Source organism: Halichoerus grypus, chromosome 5 (assembly GCF_964656455.1).
Source record: "Halichoerus grypus chromosome 5, mHalGry1.hap1.1, whole genome shotgun sequence".
Classification (NCBI taxonomy): Eukaryota; Metazoa; Chordata; class Mammalia; order Carnivora; family Phocidae; genus Halichoerus; species Halichoerus grypus.
Window position 1 is genome coordinate 145217347 of NC_135716.1, and position 26058 is coordinate 145243404.

The following is a 26058-nucleotide window of genomic DNA, read 5'->3' on the forward strand; positions in this document are numbered from 1 at the left end:
GAGCCAGCTAGTTTAGCAGCAATCTGTTGTAGCTCAGTTCCTTTATATGGGTTGTTTACATTGTGGGCCAGACCCTGAGTGAGAGGCTGGTGGCACAGGAACAGGAAGGACACAGTCTTTGCCCTGGAGGAGAGACTGGATGATGTGGCAATGAAGAGCCTGAGCCTTGGAGTCAGAAAGACCCAACTCTGCCATTCGCTAGCCATGTACACCAGATGGAATGACAGCCTCTCTGAGCCTCCGTTTCTCATTTGTCAAATAGGATAATAATAGCAGCCTTACGGGGTTCTTATGCAGATTAAGTCCTATGGAGGAAGTGGCCAGTAAACGGTGGCTACATTTTAAAAAGTTACTCATAGTAGAGTAAGTGAGATGGACAGAAACAGAGTTGGTTGTAGTTCAGTGGGTTGACAAGCATGGCAGAGGGAAACGTAGGGGCCCTGGGGAGCCCAGAAATCGTATCAACTTGGAGTCTAGAACACTCGAGCAGACCATTGTGTTTTAACTCCCCTCATGGGTTTCCTCTTCCTGCAGGCATACTTTTTTGATGTGCCAGAGATGGACCACCTCCCAACAACTACAGTTGCTCCAAACCAAACAGTTGCAACAGCCAAGTAGCTAAAGAGGAAAGTAAGAGATTATATTTTTATGACGTTTTTTGTGGTTTGGTGCAGTAAAAAATGGGCAAGTGCATCACTTCTGAAACTGCTAGCATCAAGAACCAAGAGGGCCAGACCCTTTTGTCTGCCCGTGTGATTCACTAAGGCATTTGTGCACGAGCAGGTCTGTATCTATGCGGCCCTCCAGCCCAAGGCCTCAGCTGTGAAATCCACATGGTCCTGGCTTGATAGATTTGGGAGAGGTGAGCTCTTAGCTTCTTCATTAGAGGAGCTCCTTCCTGCCTTTTGGCTCCACATCCCCTCTCCTCTGCTCTCTGTCCCCTTCCTGGGAGCACAGTATGGGTTTGTTCTATTTGCTTACAGTCCTGGTGGTTTTTCTAGTTTCCCTGTGACTTCTCAACCTGGCCTCAGACCCTGAGTGTGACTTCTCTTGAATTACTCATAGGGTTCTCCAAAGCCTACAAATTCTCATGCCTGGTTTGCTCTCTGGCCTCTCAGATGATTCTACTTCAGTGGTTAGCTCAGTAGGTTAGTGTACAGGAAGAAGAGCCAATTCCTCCATGGCTCATTCCTTGCCTCCCTGTTCCAGATCCTCAGTGTACCAAGGCTGCCGCCATGCTGAACTTCTTGCCATTGCCAGAACACGTATGCCTTTGCACTTGCTGTTCCAGATGTCTGAAATGGTCCCTCTCTTCCAACAGTCATCACTTACCTCGTGATCCCATTATACCTTGTAATATATATCACTGTTAATGGTGCTGGAAACACTAATTCTTCACTGTTTGTGTGTCCATCTGCATATTCATTTGTTCATTCATTGATTCATTTGTCCTCCATGGACTGGTATGCCTCTCCAGTTCGACTCAGCAACATGAGAACAGGAAATGGGTATTACCCTGCATCTTCATTGCTCACCACAAGACCTGGTGTATAGGGGGTGCTCAGTAAATGTTGGTGGAGTGAATGAATGAAGCCATGATCTCTGCACATGATCTCCCTGTGGGCCGAGAACCTTCAGTCTGTTTTGTAATCACAGGGTGACTTTCTCTCCCAGAGCAACAGGGTGTGGTGCAAAGACCAGGGCCTTTAGAGTCAAATGGAGCTAAAATGAAATCCTGGTGCCACCACATACTAGCAGTGTTCCTGGGGCAAGGAACTTACTGTCTCTGAGCCTCAGCCAACATAACTATGAAAGAAGAATGATACAACCTGTATAATAAGACTGTAGTGAAGATTAGAGATCATGTCTATAAAAGCTCCTGGCTCATAGTTAAGGTGCTCAGTGACAGAATCAAGCTACTGCCCCTCTGAGAGTGGGTCTGTATTTTTGTTGAAATTTGGTGGTTCTCACTGACTTTACCTTGACCCTTTATTTCCTTTTTGTAAAACCAAATAGATTTTCCCTCTTAGTTGAGGAATTTGGGTTGCAGGCCTTGCAGGTTGACAAGATGTGGTTGGTCAAAGACACTTCTGGTGGTCTTGTTGGCAAGACAGTTGCTCTGGCCAATGGAATGCCTAGAGAACTATTGTAAATGCCCCAGCCCACCTTCTCCTCTTCCTCCTTTCACGTGGGGATGTGATGATGTTAGAATCAAAGGTCAGAGCCCTTGGAGACAGGATGGGCTTCCCTCCCCCTTTTACCATAAGGAAGCTGAGGCCAAGAGAGAACAGTGCCTTGTCCAAGGCCATCCCAGGGTTTTGTGACAAACTAACATGTGTATATCACATTCTGTTCTACAAAATACTATCTAGATCACTCTCTCTTTGTCCACTGTTAGCAGCCTTGTTGACCCCATTGTATAGATAAGGAAGCTGGACTTAGGAAGTTTGAGTTGACTAAGATCACCTACCTCTTAAGAGGCAGAGCTGGGACTCAAACCCAGGTATTCTGGAGCTATTTCTTGAGGTTTTTCCACTTTACCACTTTTAAGGCTGATGTTCTTTTTACTGCTAAAATTTGCAGGCCCCCACTGCTGGCCTTTGGCCTCTTTTTTGGAGCCCTCCTTTGCTGTTCTATAGATGCTTCAGTTCAGAGAATCCATACTTATTTGATTGTGTAATCTCTCAGGAATTTGAGGGCTGTATTAATTATCTATTGGTGCCTAACAATATTACCTCAGACCTAACACCTTAAACAATACCCATTTATTAGTTCAGTTTCTGTGGATCCGGAGTCTGGGCATAGCTTAGCTGGGTTCTCTCCTTCAGGTTCTCTTACAAGGCTGCACTCAAAGTGTTGGCCTGGGCTGGGGTCTCATCTGAAAGCTGGACTGGAAGGATCTTCCTCCAAGCTCACCAGGTGTTGGCAGGATTCACTTCCTTGTGGTCTGTTAGACTGAGGGCGCTCCTTGCTAATTGTCAGCTGGAGGCTGTCCCCAGTTCCTTCCACATAGGATGGCTGACTTCATCAAAGCTGTAAATGGAGATAACAGACAGTCTATTAGGAAGACAGAAGATAAGTGACGTAAAGTAACCGTGGAAATGATACCTATCAGCTCTCCCGTATTCTTTTGACTAGACACAAGTTGTAAGTCTTACCCACACTCAGGGGGGAAGGCATTCCTCAAAGGCATGAATACGTGGAGGCAGGGATCATTGGAGGGCATTTTTATTTTATTTTATTTTTCAGCTTGATTAAGGTTTCCTTAACAAAGAAAATTGTAAGATACTTAAAGTATACATTGTGATGATTTGATAGACATATACATTGTGTGGAGGCCATTTTGCAGTCTGTCTGCCACAAGCACACACCCTAGTAATATGTGTATGTTTGAAGTGTTTACATATTCTGTTGTCAGTCCATATAGTAACTATTAAAATTTAATTTTTTAATTTTTGATGAAAAATAAATATTAATAGAAGTTCTAAAATTTTTCTTCCATTACCTCAGTGGGTTGTTTTTACAACCCACTGCCTTAGAATGAGCTTGTGGTAGCTTGTTTCCCTTATGGTTTGATTGTCTACACACTTGTGAAGCTCCTCTTGCAGATGGATTTCACTGACTATTAGTAGAGAAGGCCCTGGGGCAAGGTGGGTCTCTTCCTGAGATTGAGGTCCGTGGGAAAGGGATTGAGTCTGATTGGACTTGAACTCCCCAGTGCTTGGCCTAATGCCTGTCTGGCACAGACAGAGCGAGTGTTCAGTTAATGTTGGGTAGTTGGAGGTGACCCTTTGTAAGATTAAGGCAAGAGGGTGCTGTGGGCTTTTATGAGAGGTGTCTTGGCTCACAGAGCCCTCATTTACTCTCTCACTCAGTGTTTACTTGAGGCTGTTCTGTGGCCTCCATGGGTCAGGCATTGGGGACCTAGAAAATCAAATACAGTCTGCCTCAGGGAGCCTTGGTCCGTTGGTAAAACAGCTAAACAGAATAAACAGACTGTGTTTTTAGAGAAGTGCCCTACCCAAATTGTGAATTGATGAGCATGGTGGGAGCACAGAAGCAGTGACTCATTTGGCTTGAGGGAAGGCTTCATAGAAGGGGTCTTGTTTGAGCTGGGGCCTGAAGGTTGAGCAGAAGCAATCAATTACCTGTTTTTCTGAAGAGAGTAGTCAGCTTCCCATGGCATTTGGGAAGGTAGAAGTCATAGGTTGTTCATTTGGGACACAGTGATGTGATGTGGACTCACATCCCTGAGAACAAGAAAATCTGAGCCCAGCTGGAGGACAGAGGTAGAGCCCACAATGGCAACAGTTGCTTGGGTCTCTCTGGGCTGAGAATACCTGACATCGACCTGGTGAGGGGCTCTTTCAGCCTGCTCCTGTGTTAGGACTCGAGTTCTTTCCTTACATTTTGTTATGAAAGCTCCAAGCCAATGTCCCATGTGCTCCAAACCTTCAGAGAGTCAGAAGCTGGTGTTTGAGAAAAGCCTGGTCCTCAGGGCCTTTGCAGACCTCCCACCCTGATTTATATAGATTTGACACCTTTGGGCTTTGCTCAGATCTATAAACTTGGGCATCAGTGTGTCCATTTGGGTGTCAAGTCTCCAAATGAGATAGTGATGAAGAGTTTCTTTGGAGCTTCCCTGGCAGAAGCATCAATCGCTTTGCCAATGAGAGGGCTGTCCAGAGCCCCAGGCTCTGCGGATTTATGAGCTGCCTGTGCCTTCTACTGTAATCTCTAGACTCCCAGCTTTCACTGAAAAAGAATGGCTTCTAATCTCACAGATAACCTTCCTCATGTAAATCTGCACATTGGAGGGCTTAGCCTGCCATGGATTACTGGGGGAACATTCACCCCTTCTCTCCCTGGAAACTCAGGATCATAGAGGAGCCTCCAATGACTTGTTTTCAGGGACTACCCCTATATAAATCATTAAGATATTATAGAGAATATCTGGCTTGCTTCTTCCGTCCTTTCCTTCCTTTTTTAAAATTAACTTACCACCTGAGGGCCAATGCCATTTCTTCTCTGAGCCAAGACCCTGGGGAAGCCTGGAAACTGTACCTTGGGAGTCTTACTTCGGCTTGTGGGATGGAGTATCTGAAAGACGGCATTCATATTGGGGCTGCCCTCCCAGGGGCAGTGACAAGTGGGTCTGTCTGGAGGAGGGTGGCCAGCAGGTAATTATATTGCAGTGTGATAGGGCTTTAATAAGAGATGAGCAAAGGGCTTTAGGAGATTCCTTTGTAATTAAAAAACCCTCCTGATTTGGTACACAGGGTTTATGTGCAATTATCCTTTCACTCACTCATGTTAAGAGTGTTCACTTTATAAGCCAAAGCTACAAACCCTTTTTACTACATTTATACACATCAATTCTTTTATTCTGAAATCAGTTTTAACTCAATGCTGTAATCCTCTTTAACAAAGCATCCAGACTATGACTTTCCACCATGGCTAATGCTGTTTTCCACCAGCCCCTTCTTCTTGTCCACACCATGTCTGAGATATCCCTGCCCAGAGCATCCAGTTTTAGTTCTGTCAATTTTCTTCTTGGTTCTCTGTCTTTGAAGTCAATTGGGAGAACCTGGGTTGGAGAGTGGGTCAGCTCAGTAACTTTTTTTTTTTAAAGATTTTATTTATTTATTTGAGAGAGAGAAAGCACAAGCAGGGGGAGCAGGAGGGGCAGAGGGAGAAGCAGACTCCCTGCTGAGCGCAGAGCCCGATGCAGGACTTGATCCCAGGACCCTGGGATCATGACCTGAGCCGAAGGCAGATGCTTAACCGACTAAGCCACCCAGGCACCCAACACAGTAACTTTTTATTCTTGCTTAAACTTATTTAGTGCAAAGTTTTTACACATAGGCAAAAGTAGAGTGAATAGTATAAAGAGTCTCCATGTACCCATTGCTTACTTTGCACGGTTGTCAACTCATGGCCAACTTTATTTCATCCATACCCCCATCTGTTCCCCCATATTATTTTGAAGCACATCTAAGACATCCTGTTATTTGATCCATAAATATTTAAATTCTGGATCTATAAAAGACACTTTTAAAAACATAACCGTAATACCATAGTCACATCTAAAAAAAAATATATCTCCTTAATACAGGCATACCTCGTTTTATTGAGCTTTGCTTACTGCACTTCACAGATACTGTGTTTTTTACAAATTGAAGGTCTGTGGTAGCCCTGTGTTGAGCCAAGTCTATCAGCACCATTTTCTCAAAAGCACTTGCTCACTTTGTGTCTCTGTGTCACATTTTGGTAATTCTTGCAATATTTTAAACTTTTTCATTGTTATTATGTTTGTTATGGTGATCTGTGATCACTGATCTTTGGTGTTACTATTATAATTATTTTGGGGCACTACAATTTGCACCCATATGAGATGGTAAACTTAATCGATAAATGTTATATGTGTTCTTATCACTCCACTGACTGACCATTCCCCTATGTCTCTCCCTCTCCTTGGGCTTCCCTATTAAAAACATCATAATATTGAAATTAGGCCAATTAATAGCCCAACAATGACCTCTGAGTGTTCAAATAAAAAGAGTCATGCATCTGTCACTTTAAACCAAAAGCTAGAAATGACTAAGCTTAGTGAGGAAGGCATGTCAAAAGCCAAGACGGACTGAAAGCTAGGCCTCTTGCACCAAACAACCAAGTTGTGAAAGCAAAGGAAGAGTTCTTGGAGGAAATTGAAAGTGCTACTCCAGTGAACACACGAATGATAAGAAAGTCAGCCAGCCTTACTGCTGAGGTGGAGAAAGTGTGAGTGGTCTGGATAGAAGAGCAAACCAGCCACCACATCCTCTTAAGCCAAAGCCTGACCCAGAGCAAGGTCCTCGCTCTCCTCTACTCTGTGAAGGCTGAGAGAGGTGAGGAGGCTGCAGAAGGAAAGTTGGAAGCAGCAGAGGTGGGTTCGTGAGGTTTAGGGAAAGAAGCCGCCTCCATAACGTGGAAGTACCAAGGTGAAGCAGCCACCTGGGTATAGACGCTGCAGCAGGTGATCTGGAAGCTCTGGCTCAGATCACTCATGACGGTGGCTACACTAAACAACAGATTTTCAGTGTAGACGGAACAGCCTTCTATTGGAAGAAGATGCCATCTAGGACTTCCATAGCTAGAGAGGAGAAGTCAGTGCCTGGGCTTCAAAGCCTCAAAGGACAGGCTGACTCTCTTGTGAGAGGCTAATGTAGCTCGTGACTTCAAGTTGAAGCCAGTGCTCATTTACCATTCATAAAACCCCAGGACTCTCAAGAATTACGCTAAATCTATACTTTTTGTGCTCTGTAAACGGAACAAGAAAGCCTGGATGATAACACATCTGTTTACAACATAATTTACTGAATATTTTAAGACCCCTGTTGAGACCTGCTCAGAAAAAAAGATTCCTTTCAAAATGTTACTGCTCGTTGACAATACATCTGGTCACCCAAGGGCTCTGATGGAGATGTACGAGATAAATGTTTTCATGCCTGCTAACACAGCATCCGTTCTATAGCCCAGGGATCAAGGAGTCATTTCAACTTTCAAATCTGACTAGTAAACACATTTCCTAAGGCTGCAAGCGCCATAGATAGTGATTCTTCTGGTGGCTCTGGGCAAAGTAAATTGAAAACCTTCTGGAAAGGATTTGCCATTTTAGAAGAACATTCGTGATTCATGGGAAGAGGTCAAGATAGCAACATGAGCAGGAGTTTGGAAGAAGCTGATTCCAACCCTCATGGGCGACTTAGAAGGGGTTCCAGACTTCAGGGGAGGAAGTGACTGCAGATGGGGTGGAAGGAGCAAAAGATCTAGAAGTGGAGCCTGCAGGGGGGACTGCGTGGCCGCCATCTGAGGATAAAACTTGAGTGGGTGCGGAGTTGCTTCTTCCGGATGAACAAAGAAGGTGGTTTCTTGAGATGGAATATACTCCTGGTGAAGATGCCATGAAGGTGGTGGAAAGACAACAAAGGGTTTGCAATATCACAGAAACTTAGTGATAAAGTAGCAGCAGGGTCTGAGAGGACTCCAATTTTGAGAGAAGTTCTGCTGTGGGTAAAATGCTATCAAACAGCATCACGTCCTACAGAGCAATTGTATGTGAAAATAATCAATCCATGTGGCAAACCTCATTGCAGTCTTATCAGAAATTGCTGCAGCCACTCCAGCCTTCAGCACCCACCACCCTGATCCATCGGCAGCCATCGACATCGAGGCAGGAACCTCCCCCAGTAAAAAGATTATGACTCACTGGAAGCTCAGATGATGCTTAACATTTTTTAGCAATAACGATTTTTTAATTAAAATATGTACATTTTGGGATGCCTGGGTGGCTCAGTCAGTTAAGCATATGCCTTCATCTCAGGTCATGATCCCAGGGTACTGGGATCGAGTCCCCACATCAGGCTCCCTGCTCAGTGGGGAGCCTGCTTCTCCTTCTGCCCCTCCCCCCCATTCATGCTCTCTCGCACTCTCTCTCTGACAAATAAATATTTTTTTAAAAAGTATGTACATTTTTTAGACATAATGCTATTGCACACTTAGTAGACTACAGTATAGTGTGAACATAACTTTTATATGCCCTGGCAAACCAAGAAGTTCGTTTGATTCACTTTATTGTGGTATCCACTTTATCGCTGTGGTCTGGAATGTCTCCACCATCTCTCTGAGGCATCATATATACTTCAGTGTTTGAATTTCATCTTGGAGTTTGTTGCTGTATCTCTTAAATGTGTTTTAAATGATAGATTCCCACTCCATTCCCCCCACCTTCCCTTTACCATGTATTTGCTTAAGAATTATTTATCCTATAGCTTCTCACTGTCTGGATTTTGCCGATTGTATTTCTATGGTGTTGTTTATCATGTTGCTCTGCCTTTGTTTTCTGTAAACTGGTGGTTGTATCTAAAGGTTTGATCAGATTCAGCATTGGTTGGTTGGTTGGTTTTGGCAAGACTACTTGATATGTGGTGTTAAATGCTTTCAGCCATAAACTCATGCTGTGTAATTATCTCTTACTTTTTGATATTAAAAGTAATTAAGCAATGCCTACATCTGTTAAATCATTAGGGTTTTCAAAATGGCGATATTTCAATTGTATCTTTGCTTCTTTGTTTATTAATTAGAATACTTCTTTCATAAAAACTTCCCTTTATCTACTATTTGGCTCTCCAGTGACATAGTTTCTGTAGAAAAGCAGCATAAATGATTCTTTTCCTTTTTTTTTTCACCTATTTTCAAAATAGTAGTTGGTTTATTAGCATTCGACAGCAATGGCCAGTTAGTTTCAGTCCATCCCAAGTATTATGCTTACCAATACTCAAGTTGTCCCTTTGGCTAATGGGAACCTCTTCAAATTGGCCCGAGTCCTGTTGGCACGGCCCTAAGAGTCTCTGATAACTGTCTTGTTATCTGTTACAACAAAATTTTCCAGGCTTTTCCAGGCTCATTTTGAACATTTCCTGTCTCAGACCCAGACTGAGTCATTTCTCGGAGTCTTGGTTCTGTTCAGTGGGGAGATAGTAATACCAGGTCACAATCTGGGTGCTAGTGGTGCTTATTGCCATTGGCTTGGTTGTTGTTTACAGGCCTTTTCACTGTTCAGAGTCAGGAAATGTGTTGTGTGCTTGATTGTTGGTTTTTTTTATGATTTTATTTATTGATTTGAGAGAGAGAGAGATAGCAAGAGAGTGCACGAGTGGGGAAGCAGCAGAGGGAGAGAGGGAGAAGCAGGCTCCCCTCTGAGCAGGGAGCCCGACGCGGGGCTTGATCCCAGGACCCTGGGACCATGACCTAAGCCGAAGGTAGACACTCAGCAGATGCTCAGCCGACTGAGCCACCCAGGCTCCCCATCTTGATTCATTTTTTAAAGGAGATATATTGTGAGTTCATACTCATACTTTCAATTCTTATTTAGCACCACAGAGTTTTTTCTAAATTGCTTTTATCTTATATCTGTATCTCCTTTCCCACTTGCTGAGGATCTCACTTTTCAACAATACCAGCAGTGATAGAATTGGACTATCACATTAGTACTTAATTGTTTTATCCGGGCACTCGCAACAGTCCAATAATAACAGCAACAGCACTCCCATTAATTACTGGAAACACTGATTTAAAGCCTTTTAAGGCTTTTTTTTTTTTTTTTTTTAAGGTTTTTAAGTTCTGGAATTCCCTTTCCTAGCTTGTCTACTTGGAAGCCCACTCTTTATTCTTCAGGACCCACTTCAGATAGCCTGTCTTTGGGGAAGTTTAGATTACTTACTCCTCTATGCTCTCCTACAGCTCTGTATGTTCCTCTGTTAGGGCAAATCTCTTATTCACTGTGACATAGACTGAGAATTCCTAGAGAGTAGAGATTTATTGACCAGTATACCCGCAGCATCCAGCAGGCTTTGGGGAAAGCTTGATTTTGAACAAGTGACAGTTGATAGACACGTCACATGCACACATGCTTGGTGAGTTTGCCAGGTGACCTGAGCACTTTTTACTTGTTCATTCATTGAGGGCCTACCCTTGGCTACCGTTGGCTGGGTGACTGGGGTGAACAATGGAGATAGGTCCTTACCCTCCCAGATTTTACACCCAATTTTCTATCTCAGGCATCAGACTAGAAGGCCCTGCTAAGAATCCTAACTTGGGGAACTTCGGATTGGAACACCCCCAATCAGGCTTGGGTGCAGGGTTGCCACCACAAAGGAGGTGCAGGGCAGACCTGGGTCTCAGTGGGGCCACCCGAGGTGGGGAGCCCGAAGTGGCCAGGAATCGGGTCGTAGGTGGGGAAGAGGCGAGGGAGCTCTGGCTGATGGTGGCGTTATGGACCAAGTCTGGCATAAAGGGCAATTATCTTACTTGCCACCCTGTGGCCTAAGCCCCAGGAATTCCCCTGGGAATTACAGGCTACCTACTGAAAGTTGGCAGCAGGGCAAGGGAAATTTTCTGTCTTGAATCCCTCCTCTAGTCTTGACATTAATTTGGAACAGACAGACAGATGAGAGAAAAAGAGCATGTTTATGAAATAAAATCTTTAGTGCCTGCCCTGTGGGCTCGTTTGTCCCTACCTTTATTTAGCATTTCAGAAGCCCGAGCTAATGTTTACCAGAAGGCCAAGCAGGACTTCAAGTTCTTCCAGTCCAGCAAATCACAGCATTCATGCTTCTCCAGCCACTTTTCACAGATACATTGTTGGCAACGTTTCCCTTTTCTAGAGCTGGGACATTGAGGCAGATACCCCTGCCTTAGCCCCACCTTCCTAGTTGTGATCCTGCCCCCATGGTAGTAGGAAGCCTGGCACATTCTCTTAGGTTGGAGGCCATCTATTAGGAAATGGCCTCTCTGCGAAATTTCTTAATCCCCGCCCTGGATTTAACTATATCTCTAGCACCTTTTTCCAAATTCCCATCTATTGCAAATCCCCAACTAGGTGTACCAACAGATGATTCAAATTCATTATGTCCAAAACTAAACTCATCTCCCCCACAATCAGATCCTCCTTATATTTTCCTGTTTCCGTGAATGGCACTACCATCCACACTGCCTCTGACTTCAGACTAGGTTAGATTCTGTATTACACTGTCTCACAGTACCTCATGTCTGTAATTACATAAGTAATCTGTTATGTATTGTTTACCCTGGAGTTTCCACTGCCAGGCTGTGTAACTTTCTTGAAAGTTGGGACCATGGGCACCTTATTCATCACTGAACCCAGTGCCCAACACATCTGTTGGATGAGTCCTTAATCACTATTTGTTGGATTAATTAAGAAATCTACCCAGTCACCCTAGAAACCTCATCATCAGTGTAGAATCCTCCTTCTTACCTTCCATATCTTATCTGTCAGTACAACTTGTCTATTCTAGCCCTGAAATATTTCTCAGATCTGTCTTATTAGTACAGATGCCTGATGTTCCTGGTGTTCAGGATCTAATCATCTCACATTCAGACTGTGATAATAACTTGATGGGTTTCTCTCTCTTTTCTTTTCCTTCTTCCAATCCATCCTATGCATAGCCAAAGCAGTTTTCAAAAAATTATAAAACTGTGTCACTCCTCTACTTAAGAACTTTTTCTTTCTTTCTTTTTTTTTCTTTTTTTGGCCTCCAATTGTCTAAAAGACAAAATCTAAACTCCCTGGATTGCCAGGATCGATCCCTAATCTGTTTGTCCTACCTCATATCCTGCCATTGTCCCCTGCATAACCTCATGTTTCAAAAACCACAAACAGCTCTCGAGTTCTCAAATCTTTTTATGTCCCTCCATATTTACTTTATTCCTCCTCTAGCACCTAACATAGCTGTCACAAAGAAGAGAGAGAAAGAAGGATGTGTGAAGATAGCTTTGGGATCTGGCAGAGAAAAATCACTGGGTTTCCAAAGAATTAGAGGAAAACTTTTTAAAATGTCATCTCCCCTCCAATAATAAGTCTTCCTGCAGTTGGTAAATCAGGGCTCAAGGCTGTCTGGTATTGAAGCTATACCTCTGAACATAAATACCCTGTCTTACAGTTTAGATCCTTTCTGAATGGGGGAGGGGCGAGTCTTTTTCTTAAAAGTTACTCTTTTTGTTTTTCAGTTCTCTTTTCTGTATTTTGGAGTGTTCTTCTGGACATGGCATCTACTGCAGGAAAGCAGAATGACCAAGCCAGCAGGAAAACTGATGGAATGGCACCACCCTCTGGCAGCTAAAGGTGCCGTGCTGAAGTCTAATCACCTAATTTAACAAACAATGATTAAATGTTGTTCAGTCCATGTGTCTTTCAGCTCTTCTTTCTCACCTGTCAGTTATTGTTGGAACTGTATACCGATTTGGAACAAAATATAAGGGAACGTGGTAGGTGTGCCTGCCATTTGCCTCTCGTTGTCCTGTGATGCCCTTAATACGTGAAATGGATCCGTCCTAACGTCTGATGACTTTCTTCTGAATTGTATACAGATGTTCCTCTGAGGTGATCCTCTTCTCTCCAAATGCTTGCCATCCTAAACTGGCGAAACTGTATGAACTTTGGTTTGGATTCATTGGGAGCCTGAACATTTGTCTGTGGTGACTGGACACTGGGCAGCCGAACCTAATTGTTGCAAAATAAATACCTCATAGAATGTCTGTCTGCATTTCATGACTTTGACCTCGGGTTCCTCCTTGATGTTTTATCTTTAGCATGCTGGAAGCTGCTGTGAATCTTGATTTATTTAATGCGATAGCTGTTGGGGTGTGGGGGTTAAAATAGACATCGGAATATTTCCTCCCGTAAGTATGGAACGGAGGGTTGGAAGAACATGCTCACTTACAAACTATTTTGACACAGATTTTAGAAACTTTTTTAAGGGCACTTTGAGTGCCTCTTCAACTTGGCCTGACTCCTGGCTAGAGTGCATTAAAAGGAGAAACCAGTGATGCCTCAAAGATACTTTGTTATATTTTTTATTCAAAATGCGTGCCATCTGGGAGGCTGAGCTTCTGCCAGGTCAGGATTGCTGATCCCCTACTGTTTCTGTTGTCCTCTTCAGGCTGGGAATTTCCAGTGTATTTCTGAGACAGCAAGACACATGTGGACTTAGAAGGCTGATCACACCGAAAAAGGAAGAGGCACACAAATTCAGGCTACCGTGAGCTTAAGGTCAAGTTGGCAAACCTCCCATCAAATGCAGAGTATCCTCCCCTCCATTAATTTACTTAACAAATATAGGTTGTGCACCTACTAAGTAAGTGCTGGTCAGCATTCTAGGTGGTGGGGCTGGGCAGTGAACAGAACAGACCAGGTCCCTGATCCCAGGGATCCTACAATCACAAAATCACTGCTGGGGGGTTGCCAGCCTCAGCCTCTCCAAGGCCGCCGTCTCCTCCTGGGACAAGTCCTTGTGTGCACACCTCTACAGCTTTCGCTGCTTGGTCTGAGCTCTACCCCTGGGCCTCTCAGATCTAGTCTGATCTTTCTTCCCTTTGTTGACTTCAGATGTTTGAAAACAGCTGTTCTGCGCCCCCTGAGTCTTCTCCAGCTAAGTGTTTCTTTTGTCTTCAAGGACTCTTCAGAGAACTTGGTGTCTATACCTTCCAGACACCCTCTGAGCTGGTACCCTGGTGCTCTTTCATTAATACTTAACTACTGCTGCCCAAGGCAGTGATTCTTACACATGTGGGTCCTGTGAATGCCTGGTACAGTCTGCAACCTCCCCTTCCTAGGTCTCACCAAAAGTGGCAGGATTTTTCTCCAATAAAGAAGAGAAGGATACTATGAAATTATATATATAATATATATATATATATATATATATATATATATATATATGAAGCTCTGCTACAGTTTCTTACAGAGCTGCTAAGAGGCTAAGAGCCTTGCTATTTCCTGGGTGATAAGAGTGTCTGACATAGCTCCCAATTTCCTGGGTAGTGGAGCATTTTTTTTTTTTTTTTTTTTCGAATGAGGTGACTCTTGGGGGCCTCTGGATGGGACTGGTCACCAGGAAGACCAAGCCATGATTAGAAGCTTGGAACTTTCAGCCCCACTCCCCATTCTTTGGAGAGAGGTGAGGGACTAGAAATGGAGGTAATAATCAATCAGGCCTATAGGATGAAGCCTCCATAAAAATCCCAAAAGAACAGGGTTTGGAGAGCTTCCAGGTTGGTAAATACATCCACCTGCCAGGAGGGTGGTGCATCCCCAACTTCAAGAGAGACAGAAGCTCCTGCACCTGGGACCCTTCTAGACCTTGCCCCATGTATCTCTCTACCTGGCTGTTCATTTATATCCTTTAAAACATCCTTTGTAATAAATCAGCAATAGTGAGTAAACTGTTTTGCTGGGTTCTGGGAACAAATTATCAAACCCAGGGAGGGGGCCTTGGGAGCCTCTAATTTGTAGCCAAGTCGGACAGAAATCATGGATAACCTGGGGACCCACTACTTGCAATTGGCGTCTGAAGCAGGGGGCAGTCTTGGGGGACTGTGCCCTTACCCTCTGGGTTCTGCTCTACCTCCAGGCAGTTAGTGTCAGAATTGCTTGGTGTGGAAGATCCACATATCTGGTCACAGAAGTGGTGTAAGTGTTAAAGTGAAGGAAAGCAATGAGTTTATCCCAGGCACATATAAATATCCACGTTTGAGGGGGAATTTAGTTACTACTGAGTACTTGTGTGGTGTGACTGGTAAAGTTTTCCCCCCAAAATGTTTAGAGATTCTTTAATACAGTGGTCAGGATTTAATTTTTAAGTAAGGATTTTAGACACAACCAGCATCATAAATTAGTACCATCATCTTATAAAAAGAGAGGCCATTATAATATCAAATAATCTGGAAGGACATAATGTCAGTACTAAAAACTTGAATAAATATAGCTTTCTGGAAAGCTGACTACTCTGTTCATTTTTTCTCCTGGGAGCACTGCCCACACACACCAGCCTAGGTGCACAGCCTGAGCACTTTGCCCTCTGGGGGGCGGGGGTTGTGGTCAGGGGCTTTGGCCCCACCTTACCATCACCCCAGCTTTGTTCTTAGGCAAGTCTACATTTCTAGTCCAGCTTCCTTCTTTTGGAGGCCTCCTAATGGAGCTAAGGGGTGAGGGCCTAACCATGGCCTCTCTCAGGTGCCTTTGCTGAGACCAACCTACTGGGGGTCCTTGAAGATGTCTTTTCCACTCTGACCCAGGATTCAGTACTCTTTCACCCGTAGCCCCTCCCCCCTCCCTCTTCCTAGCCTCCTGAGCTATAAAATGGCAGGAGATTTTTGTTTAGGGATCCTTTGGCGGTAAGACTGCCCACATCTGCACCAACGCACGTGACCCTTGCCTGGCACTGTGCCAAGGGGAAAAATGGAACATTAGGGGGGCCAGTGCTTTCTCCTATTTAGTATCTTGCTTATAACATCACAGTAACTGATTAAAGACTTGACTGTAACTTTTCACCTTCACGACTCAGACACCTGGCAGCTCAGCTCTCTGCAGCTCAGTTCCGCTTTTGACAGGCAGGTAGAAGGGAAAGGGCAAAAGGGGTTGACCAGTTGAATTGACCTGGCTTTTAATGTGTTTTCTCCCAAACCCCATCTAATGTCTTATGCTTCTATCTTATTGGTCAGAACTATACCACATGGTCATCCCTAGCTGCAAGGTAGGCTGGGAAATGCTCTTTAGCTGGGCACACTGCCACCCCGAATGAAACCAGAATGGGTTTTAGATAGATAACTATTACATCTTGGAACCCCTGCTTTTAGAAAAGTTAATGGATGGTGCTTTTAGAAAAGTTAATGGATGGTGGTTTTTCCATTGTCAGTTTGATTTCACTGGTTGGCATATAAAGATTTAAGGGGCGCCTGGGTGGCTCAGTCATTTAAGCATCAGATTCTTGCTCTCAGCTCAGGTCTTGATCTTATGGTCATGAGTTCAAGCCCCTCATGGGCTACACAGTGGGCATGGAGCCTACTTAAAAAAGAAAAAAAAAAAAGATTTAAGAGAAAAGAGTTCTGGAAAGATGGCAGTGGCATTTTTGAATCTCTCCAACTTCCTCCATAAAAATAGAGCATCTGGGATAGCAAAACCAAAAACATGCGGACAACATCTACAACAAACTTGGGTGACAAGATATCACCACAAACCCCAAAATTCAAGCAGGTGGAAACCACTAGCCACTCAAAGACTTGCATGGTATCAGCACTTTTGTGGAAAGAAGCAAAGGAAGCAGCTGAGTGTCTGAGAAATCTAAAAAGAAGAGAACCCCAAAATAGCCAAGAGGTACTCCCTAGAAAGTACAATGGACCAATAGGAGAAAAGCAGCTGGATTTGGGGGCAGTTTTGTACAACCCCGTTTGCAGCTGATGAGTGCAAGGGGTCCGAAGTAAGGTCTGAAGAAGTTGGACTCTGAAAACCAGCCAAAGTATCTTTCCAGGACACCAGAGTAGAAACTGCAGGGAATAGAATACAGATAGAGCAGGCCAGGGATATTTGGGGCAAAGAAAAGGGAAGTCAGATGAAAGTGGGGGAAGGGCACAGAGCCAGGAGATCTCAGAAAGCTTGAAGCCATATTTTTGAACACTTCATGAAAACAGAAAAAGAAGCTGTAGAGTCTTGAATTTAGCAAAGCTGTCCTAACTCACCCCTCCTTCCTAAATGTGCAGGAAGACTAATTTCATATAAAAATGAGCAGCAGAAAGGACTGCAATCAAACCTCATAATGAAGTTATTATAAGAAAAATGAAAACATGGAGAATAATCTCCCTAATGATATGAAAACATTCCGGAAAGACATGTCCATGAAACCAGCTGAAAACTATAACTTAAGATTTCAAAATAAACTAAAGTAAATTAAGGAAATAATACAAGCTCCTGCTCAACAGCAATGGTGTAGTTCTAATTGCAGTACCGGCGTTCCCCTCCCTTTCCCCCCCACCCCCCGCCCCAGCAGCCCCACATCATGTGTGTGCTCTGGGGCTCTAATGTAGAGGGAGTAGCACCTTCATGATATTTGGATAATAACTCCCTTCTCCCTTTTGCTACTACAACCCTATTCTTTCTCTCCTATGGCCTTTCAGCCCTTTGAATACTTTTGTTATCAATTCCCTGTGTTCAATTCCTCTTTGAATTAGATAACAAAGTTTGTTGTCCTGAATAGACACTTTCTGATGCAGTTACTTCCATTCATTCTTCTGTTCATTTAACAAACATTTATTGACTACCTCCTAATGTTAGAGCATTTTGGAAACAATGATAAACAACATAGACAAAGTCTCTGTCCATGGGAAACTTATGTGCTAGTTAGGATTCAGACAATAAATAAGTAGTTACGCACGATGATTTCAGAATGTGATAAGTGCTCTAAAAATAAATGTGGCGCAAACAATAATTGTCTCCATTGTGTAAATGAAGTCAGGAGGTATGGGCAGGTAGCCTAGGACTGGTATAGTTGCTCCTAGTAATCAAGTTTACTTTGAGCACAGTACTTGATTTTGCCTGGAGTGTGACACATCCGAATTCTATGCAGCTGGATGAAGGAAGGGATTAAGAAGGGGCAAAGAACGTGGCTAGCTCTTTTTTAAGGGGAGTTTCTGGGACGCTACCATGCAACAGTTTGATTACATTTTATTGGCCTGAACTCATCAGTCACCTAGCTCCACCTAGCGTCAAGGGAGACTAGGAAATGTACCACATGCCCAGTTAAAAATTGGGGAATTCTATTTCTAAGAAGTAGGGGAGAACAGATATGCTGGGCAACTGAACAAAGTCAACTGACTGCAAGTAACCGGGGTGTGTTTAAGGACACTCATTTAGAATGATTCTTTTTTTTTTTTTTGGTTTGAATTTTATTATTTTGTTATTTTTTTAATGAAGAAGTGATACGGTCACATTCTCGTTACCTCTTACCCATATTTCAGTAACTTCCTAGTTCCAGCCTTCCAAGCTTCTTCCATAGAATGATTCTTTATCATCTTTCTCCACCACCAGATAGAAGGTTTCTTCTTGGCAGAGACTTGATCTACCTTTGTATTCCCAGTTGTTCTGCAGGGCTTCAGACATGATTGATATTAACATGTTTTTGGAAATGAATATAATCTTAAAGCAAATCAGGAAACCATTATTAGCAAACATTACAAAGCTCTATGTGTGATCTCAATTTCTTTCACTAGACTGAGTTTCTCCAGAATCAGTAAATCACTGAATCTCTCTGTCTTTCCAGAGTACTGAATGTTGACTGTGGTATGTAATTGGGTATTAAAAGGTGTTAGCAAGATGCCTCCAGGGATGTAACTGAGGGCTAATGCAATCAGAGAGGACTTCATTAAGTGGGACTTGGGTCGGTAAAAATCTTTTTCCTTACCGGCAGGAAATTAATGATAATCAGTATTTGTATAGTATTTATCATATCTTCGCAACATCACTGGATGCCATCTTTGTTTTTATCCTTATTTTCTAGATGAAGAAATCGAAGCTCAGAGAGGGTCAAGACATCCATTTAGCTAGAGGCAGAGCTGGAACTAGGAACCAGATCTTAGGAAACCAAAAGCACCTTTATAAAGATTTTGTTCCATTTCGGTAAAATTAGTGAGTACCTCTGTGGAGAGGGCCACGACAGTCTGTGATTTCACTTTCAAGCAGTCGATAAAGAAAATTGGGAGAAATAAGGACCAATCATTTTGCCAGAGCTAACTGTAAAATTCTATCAATGGACACTGTTAACGCTTATCGGCTTTATAAAAGACTACGATTCCCAGCATGCCACAAAGTACCTCTGGGAGGACTTCCATTCCCAGCATGCTGTACTTTGGAACTCTGAGTCCCAGAATGCAACGCTCCCTCGCTCCCAGAGCGCCGTCGAGACTACAGTTCCCAGCATGCAGCGCCGCCCCCAGTTTCTGGCGTCCCGCTGGACTCCGCTTCGGAGAGACCTTTTGGACTCCAGAGGGCGGGTCCTGAAATCCCAGTCTCCTTTGGGGGACGTGTCCGCGGGCCAGTTCTGGCGCGTTGGGCCTGTCCAGACGAAGCCTCGAAGGGATTGGTTGGGGCCTGCCCCGGGCTTCCCTCAGGCAGCGTTTGAGGCAGCCCCAACAGGGTCCTCCTGGGGCCTTTCTCCCTTTGAACTGCGGTGGCGGGCGGGCGCACTGTCTCCCGCACCCCTCAGAGCCGGGGCCGCCATCACCATGGTCACGGCTGCGAGTCGGCCTTGCGACGGCGGGTCGCGGGACATCTTGTGGCGCGTGAGTGCAGCGCGCACTATGGCGCGCCCTCGGGCCGCAGCTGGAGTCGGCCCTGGCGGGCGGGCGGGCGGGCGCTCGCGGGCGCGCTGGGCGGCGGAGGGGCCGGCTCCTGTGTAGCGTGGGGAGCGCGTGGGGAGGGGGCGACCAGAGGGACCGATTGATTACAGGGATGTGGGTGGTGTCCCGAGTGGAATCTGAATGCGGGGTGGGCGGGGCGGGCTAGGGAAAGCTGGTTACTAGTGTGTGCTAGCCGGACATCCTGAGTGTAAACTTGTCATGGGGTGGGAGAGGAGTCCTGAGTGGAAGCTGGTTAGAATGACAGGGGTGACCAGCATGGGAACTGGGGCAGGGATGGTCAAGAGTTTTATGCAAGGGTGGTGTACCTGGTAGGTGCAAAATAAATAGCTTGTTGACTACTTGGAGTAAGAAGTGGGAAAGAATGTCTGGAATTGGAAAGAATGTGGTGTGGCCTTAGCAGAGGCTGTATCCCAAGCTAAAAATTTTGAGTCCTTAAGTCTTGCCTGTTCTTTACCACCTATATTATCAATTACTGATGTCCTGTAGATGTACTTCAGGAAATATGACTGCAGTTTTTGGGGATTTTTTTTTGTTTTTTTTTTTTGTTTTCTCCTTTTTTCCTTTCCCATTGCCACTGCCTTCCTTCAGACACTAACTGTAAACTTTGGCTTTGGGCAGTTGTGGTAGACTGCCCCCTAATTGTCTCTTGTGTGGGTCTTGCCTCCTCTGATCCATCTCCATCATAGGCACCTTACAAACCCAAGAGTATTTTACCTTCCAAAATGTAAATCCGATTAAAGTAAAGCACTTTCATGCTTCAGACCCCTCAGTATCTCTTCTTTACTCACTTAATCAGCAGTGTATCTTGTGTCTCTACGTGGTAGACACTGGTGATTCACACATGAATACAATGCAGTAATTGCCCAATAACTGCCATAGCTAATAATTGCGAACACAATTATAGTATACAGATGATCCCTATAAAATGTATACAGCTTTTAGATATTGACATATCAATCAATTAAACCTAAAGAGAGAAATATAAGTTGCTGTAAAATACAGTTGTAAAACTAAGACAATACCTCTCCTTCCTTAAAGTGTGATATTTAATGTAGCATCTGACTCTGGGCTAAATGCAAGCATCAGTTCACTGATAACACAAGATTTGGTAGTTGTATGCAATGTTATTAATAGGAGTAACCATTGGGGTTTATATATAGCTGCACGGACTATGATCTGGGTGTAAATACTAGTCATTAACATCCCATATGAAAAGATAGGATTTGCATAACTGAAATAACTGAAGTAGTTTGACTTCATGATTGAGGGATTTTGTTTGTTTAATTATAGGTTTTGGGCTGGAGGATAGTTGCAAGTATTATCTGGTCAGTGCTGCTTCTACCCATCTGTACCACAGTATTTATAATCTTCAGCAGCATTGATTTATTTCATCCTATTCGGTGGCTCTCTGGTAAGTAGTACTCAGTTTGGGGAAATCAAATTTATAGGACCTGTTTCTCAACATAAAATTGTGTTATGTTTCAAGCCACCCAGGTGCCCCTCAAATAATTTTTTAATCACTGCCTATATTGATTGGCATGGCAAAGCATTCACCTTGAGGTAACCTTAAGGCATTCCCTTTATAGATCATCTTTTCACTGTATAATTATAAGATTAGTAAACCTGTCAGAGATCTGTATTATCACATGAACAAAAAGATTATTAGAAGACCACATAAATGAAAACTTGCCTTAATTTTTGTTTATGTGTTTGTCTTTTTTGATTGCTTTTTTGACATTTTCTTTTTAAGGACCAGAACTGTTTTCTTTATCTATTTAAAAATTTGGAATAGAAAATATGACATCTTTTTAGAAGACCTGTCTAAAATTAAGACTACTTCATTTCTGTATTGTGGCTAATAAGAAAAAGGTGAGAAGAGAGAGAAGAGGAAGGAGTTAAAGACTAAGAAACATAGATGTAAACACAAAGACTGAAGAGGAGGAAAAGCTTGGAGCAGACTAAATGTTTCTCAAAAATCCATGGACATGAAAATAAAATTAATTAAATTTATTAAACTATGATCATGTTAATTAATAATAACCTCCAAATTATTGCCATGTACTGCATGCCACATACCATTCTAAGCATCTTAGTATATTGTTATCCTTCCTACAACCCTATATAATAAAGAGGTATTATCCCTGCTTTATAAATGAGGAGGCTGACGCTCAGGTTATAGAAGTCTGTGCAGAGACACACAGTCAGTCAGTAACTGAACCAGGATTTGAACATTGGTCTCTGACTTCAAAGCCTGTTTTTCCACATACCACACTGGAATTAGAAGTGTTGCCAGAGTAGGTTTTGAACTCTATAAAGTCCTGCCTAAAGCTAAGAAGCACATATACTCTTGAAATTCTTTTTATTTCCCTTTCCACAACAATAATAGAATAAAGAATTATACTCATGTTAAGTTTCTTATTGAGACATCTCAATCACTTCTTGCATGGGACCTACGGGGCAGATAAAATTAAGCCATAAGCCAGCACGGGGATGGCAGGTATTTCTGTAACCACCTTCTCTGAGTCTGGATCACTCATTGATCTTGGCGGTCTCGTCACAAGCTTGGAATATTCAGTACTGAAATCTAGAACCATTACCAATTGTTCAGATTTGGCATTTAAGAAAAAACTTTTTGCCATTTCATGGGCCAGCGTTTTTTAATCCTAATAATACTTTCTCTCCAGATGGGATTTGATTTATGCCATTTTTCTCATCAAATGTTACTCACCTCCTTCAACTTTTGCTTCACAAAGTCTTTTTAGAGAAATTGTACTCTTTCCTTACTTATTTCCAGCCACATGAATCGGTTCTTTCATTCTCTTAGTTCAGTATAATGTTGGGGTTTAATTGTGAATCCTTAATAAATACTCTTTATTAATTTTGGTCAATAAATTATACTCTTAAAAGTTATTGATTTCATTATTAAGCTTTAGTCTCTTCAGCAAATGTATTTCCTTGCTGTTTTTATTTCTCTTATTTATGTTTTTAGGTGTAACATAAGTATATATGTTAAACTTGGCCAGATTTTTTAAATGGAATATTGCTTGTTGAACTACTCTAAAATGTGAATATATTAGTGTTTTACAAGGATATCATGATTTTTTTGTTTTTTTAATTCAGCATTTAAATGATTTATGGATTATGCTATTTTCAGAAATGTTACTCTTTTAGCTATAGGAGCTAATTGCATTTGTTAAGAAGAGATCTGAAAAATATTTACATTGTAAAAAGAAGCCTTGTCGGTGTATTACTAAATGTGGTACTTCTCTGTTTCACATGAGGAAAGACATTTGCATATGGTAGTATTTTGTCTGATGTTAACATCTGGGTCATCTAAAAGAAATTCTAGTATAATTTTAAAGGACCCAGAGCTTGGTCCAAATAACTCACACTGTAGTTCTTGAGTTGATGTCCTGTAGGACCTGTCAGCAGTGTATGAGTAAATTCTTGAAGAAAAGATAACTTTTAAAATGAAAGTTACAGTTGTGGTTCAAACCCTTTTTCTATTGCAATATACTGATCATGACTACATGACTGAATGAACTTACTAATTCATCTCTCTTATGTTTTAGATTCTTTCAGTGATCTGTATAGTTCCTATGTCATCTTTTACCTCCTGCTGCTGTCAGTGGTAGAAGTAATAATAAGTATTTTTAATGTGGAGTTCTATGCAGGTGAGTTTTCAAATGTTAATCATCATAAAAATATGTGAATTTATATTCTTAATGGCAGGCTCAATGCATTTTGTATGTGGGTGTGTATAACAGGCTTGTTTTGTGTCAGCTTAAAATGTGTATACAGAATCATCTGCTTTGCATGTTTTAACTAAAAATTTATTTGAAGGTTAATTTCTCTCTGTTTAAAAAATATCTAGAGCTCTTAGGACAAATATTGTATGATTTCACTTATATAGGAGGTTCCTAGAGTCGTCTAATTCATAAAGACAGAAAGTAGAATGGTGGTGGCCACAGGCTGGGGGAGGAGGGGATGGGGAGCTGTTTAATGGGCACAGAGTTGCAGTTGAGGTGCTGGGAAAGTCTTGAGGTACATGGTGGTGATGGTTAGACAACAATGAGTGTACTTATGCCACAGATCTATATGCTTAAAGATGGTTAAAATGGGAAAAAAAATGGTTAACATAGCAAACTTTACTTATGTGTGTTTTACCACAATAAAAAAAATTTAGACCTTTTAATAGTTCACAGCTGCTGTTAAGGCTGTGACTCAGCAGATGTATTATAAAAATAACTCCTTTATAGGGTAGGAGATCAGGAACAGATGATTCCTGAGGTCCTTTTCAAATATAAAAGTCTATAATTCTGTAGTTTAAAAAAAACCAACTGTTATGTTTTGCCTTGAGAGAATCACCTGCTAGATTCCAGAGCTTTTTCTTTTTCCCATTTCTCTTTTTACTTTTTGTGCCTTTTCTGATTCCTGTGTCTATCCTTGTGGTATAGTCAGAAGCTTCTTCTGACACTTCTTTTTTGACTGTAACATCATTCCTCTTTTTAGCTCTTCAGTAGTTGCTTCTTAGAGTTGGTATAAAATTTCCAGTCCTACTCTGGATGTTATAACACATACCCTTTTCCTTTGCTTTCCTAATCTCTCACTCCTAGCTGCTGGATCTCTTTTTCTGTTCAAGCCATATACAGATCTCCTTGGCTTATAGCACGTGTTCTTTTATATGGTCCCATGTACCTAGGTCATCTTGATGTAGATGCCACACTAGGGCTTTCCATCCTGTCATTCTTAAAGTCTGATTAGTCACTTTGGCTCATTCCTTCAACAAGCATTCTATGTGCAGTGCATGGTGTGGGGATAAGACATAAGTATTATGGTCCCAGTTATCCCTAGAGGATCACAATTAATGAGGAGACAGACTAAACATCAAATATATTCAATTACAATAGACTGGATAGTATGGGAATATATAGGAGCACCATTTACCCAGCATGGGGAGCTTCCTGGAGGAGGTGATGCTTAAAGGATGAATTGTATTAATTCGAGAAGGAAGATGATGATCCAGGGAAAAGGATAGCACATAAAAAGGCTTAGAGACACAAGAAGCTTTGGTATGTTCAGAACATTTTAAATCAGTTGCACACTCAGTAGGTCTCATGGGCATTTCTTGGGGGGAGGGAGAGGTGATAGCAGCCTCTTTCTCAAAGTGTAAAGCACCTAAGCCCGCTCCCTTCACACGAATTTTCCATCTCTCTACAGTCTCTTTACTTGGAATATATTAAAAGAAGAATGTGTATGTGGATAGGTCAGGAAACCCTCTACTAGCTGTTTTCAAAGGTCAACATCCCTCCTACCCACACTCGCCTACCCCAGCACACTTCCAGAAAACTTATTTTGATTATCAGAGAGGTATTAGAAATTCCTATACAAACATTTATTTTGGTATTCAGTGTTGTCATTATTTGCGTAGTTTGTGGTTTATTTTTCACAATTGGACTATATATTGACCAGTTCAAATGCTGAAGTAAAAATAACTTGTCAGAGGACAAGCACTATCTTTTAAAAATTATGATTTCTTCTTTTCTGGCACCTAAGAGAATGGCAGGGTAGACACTATTTGAACTATTGGGAAATTTTAATTAAAAAGAACTGAAAAATGTTAATCATGCTGTCCTTAGGTTTCATCTCTCAGAATCTTTGGTTTCTCTTTTTTGTGTGCATCTTTTTATATTCAATCTTTTCAAAATCTTTTAACTTCAAATTTTTAACTTAGAATTTTTCTGTACTTTACATTGACTCTGTGTTTCTTCCTCCCCTTTGGAATATTCGTGCAAGTATGAGAGGGAGTAATAGTTCAGGTCCTCTGACTACATTCGCTGCAGTCTAAAGCCTAAAGCCGTGGTAATGTGCTTTGTTTACAGTTGTGCCTTCCATTCCCTGCTCCAGACTGGCACTGATAGGGAAGATCATTCACCCTCAGCAGCTCATGCACTCATTTGTCCATGCTGCAATGGGGATGCTGGTGGCTTGGTGTGCTGCGGTGATAACCAAGGGTCAATACAGTTTTCTTGTGGTTCCCTGCACTGGTACTGAGAGGTAATATTAACTACATTTTTTTCTATAGAACCTTGTTTAGTTACTAAGCCAAAAGTGACCTGGATAGGTAAATAGTTTATGGGCATTCTTTGCTTTCGAGACTTTTATGGAAGTTGCTTTTATACATAATATCAAATGTTTTTGATGTTTATGTTTGTTGAATTCAACAGTTTTTTTTTAAAAATTGTCTGTGCAAGGTACTGTGGTAGGTGCTGCTGGATTTATGAGAGGGATTCATGCATAGATTATAGGTCC

The 26058-nt window shown here is 42.3% G+C and overlaps 2 protein-coding genes across 9 annotated transcripts in view; both read left to right on the forward strand.

Annotated features, from left to right (window-relative positions):
- YIPF1 (Yip1 domain family member 1) overlaps positions 1-13095 on the forward strand; it is a 35819-nt gene extending 22724 nt beyond the window's left edge. For 5 of the 8 annotated variants that reach the window (XM_036075228.2, XM_036075231.2, XM_036075229.2 and 2 more), the window contains one exon: positions 12568-13095. In XM_036075228.2, coding sequence (XP_035931121.1) covers positions 12568-12714 — 147 coding nt within the window. In that variant the 3' untranslated portion in view covers positions 12715-13095. Of the gene's footprint in view, positions 1-534; positions 631-12567 lie in introns of all 8 variants that reach the window. The other 3 variants (XM_036075230.2, XM_078073121.1, XR_013448185.1) reach the window with 2 other exon arrangements.
- A 6259-nt stretch (positions 13096-19354) lies between these two features.
- NDC1 (NDC1 transmembrane nucleoporin) overlaps positions 19355-26058 on the forward strand; it is a 43570-nt gene continuing 36866 nt past the window's right edge. The window contains exons 1-4 of the mRNA XM_036075223.2: positions 19355-19668; positions 21037-21157; positions 23319-23420; positions 25629-25803. Coding sequence (XP_035931116.1) covers positions 19612-19668; positions 21037-21157; positions 23319-23420; positions 25629-25803 — 455 coding nt within the window. The 5' untranslated portion in view covers positions 19355-19611. The remainder of the gene's footprint in view (positions 19669-21036; positions 21158-23318; positions 23421-25628; positions 25804-26058) is intronic.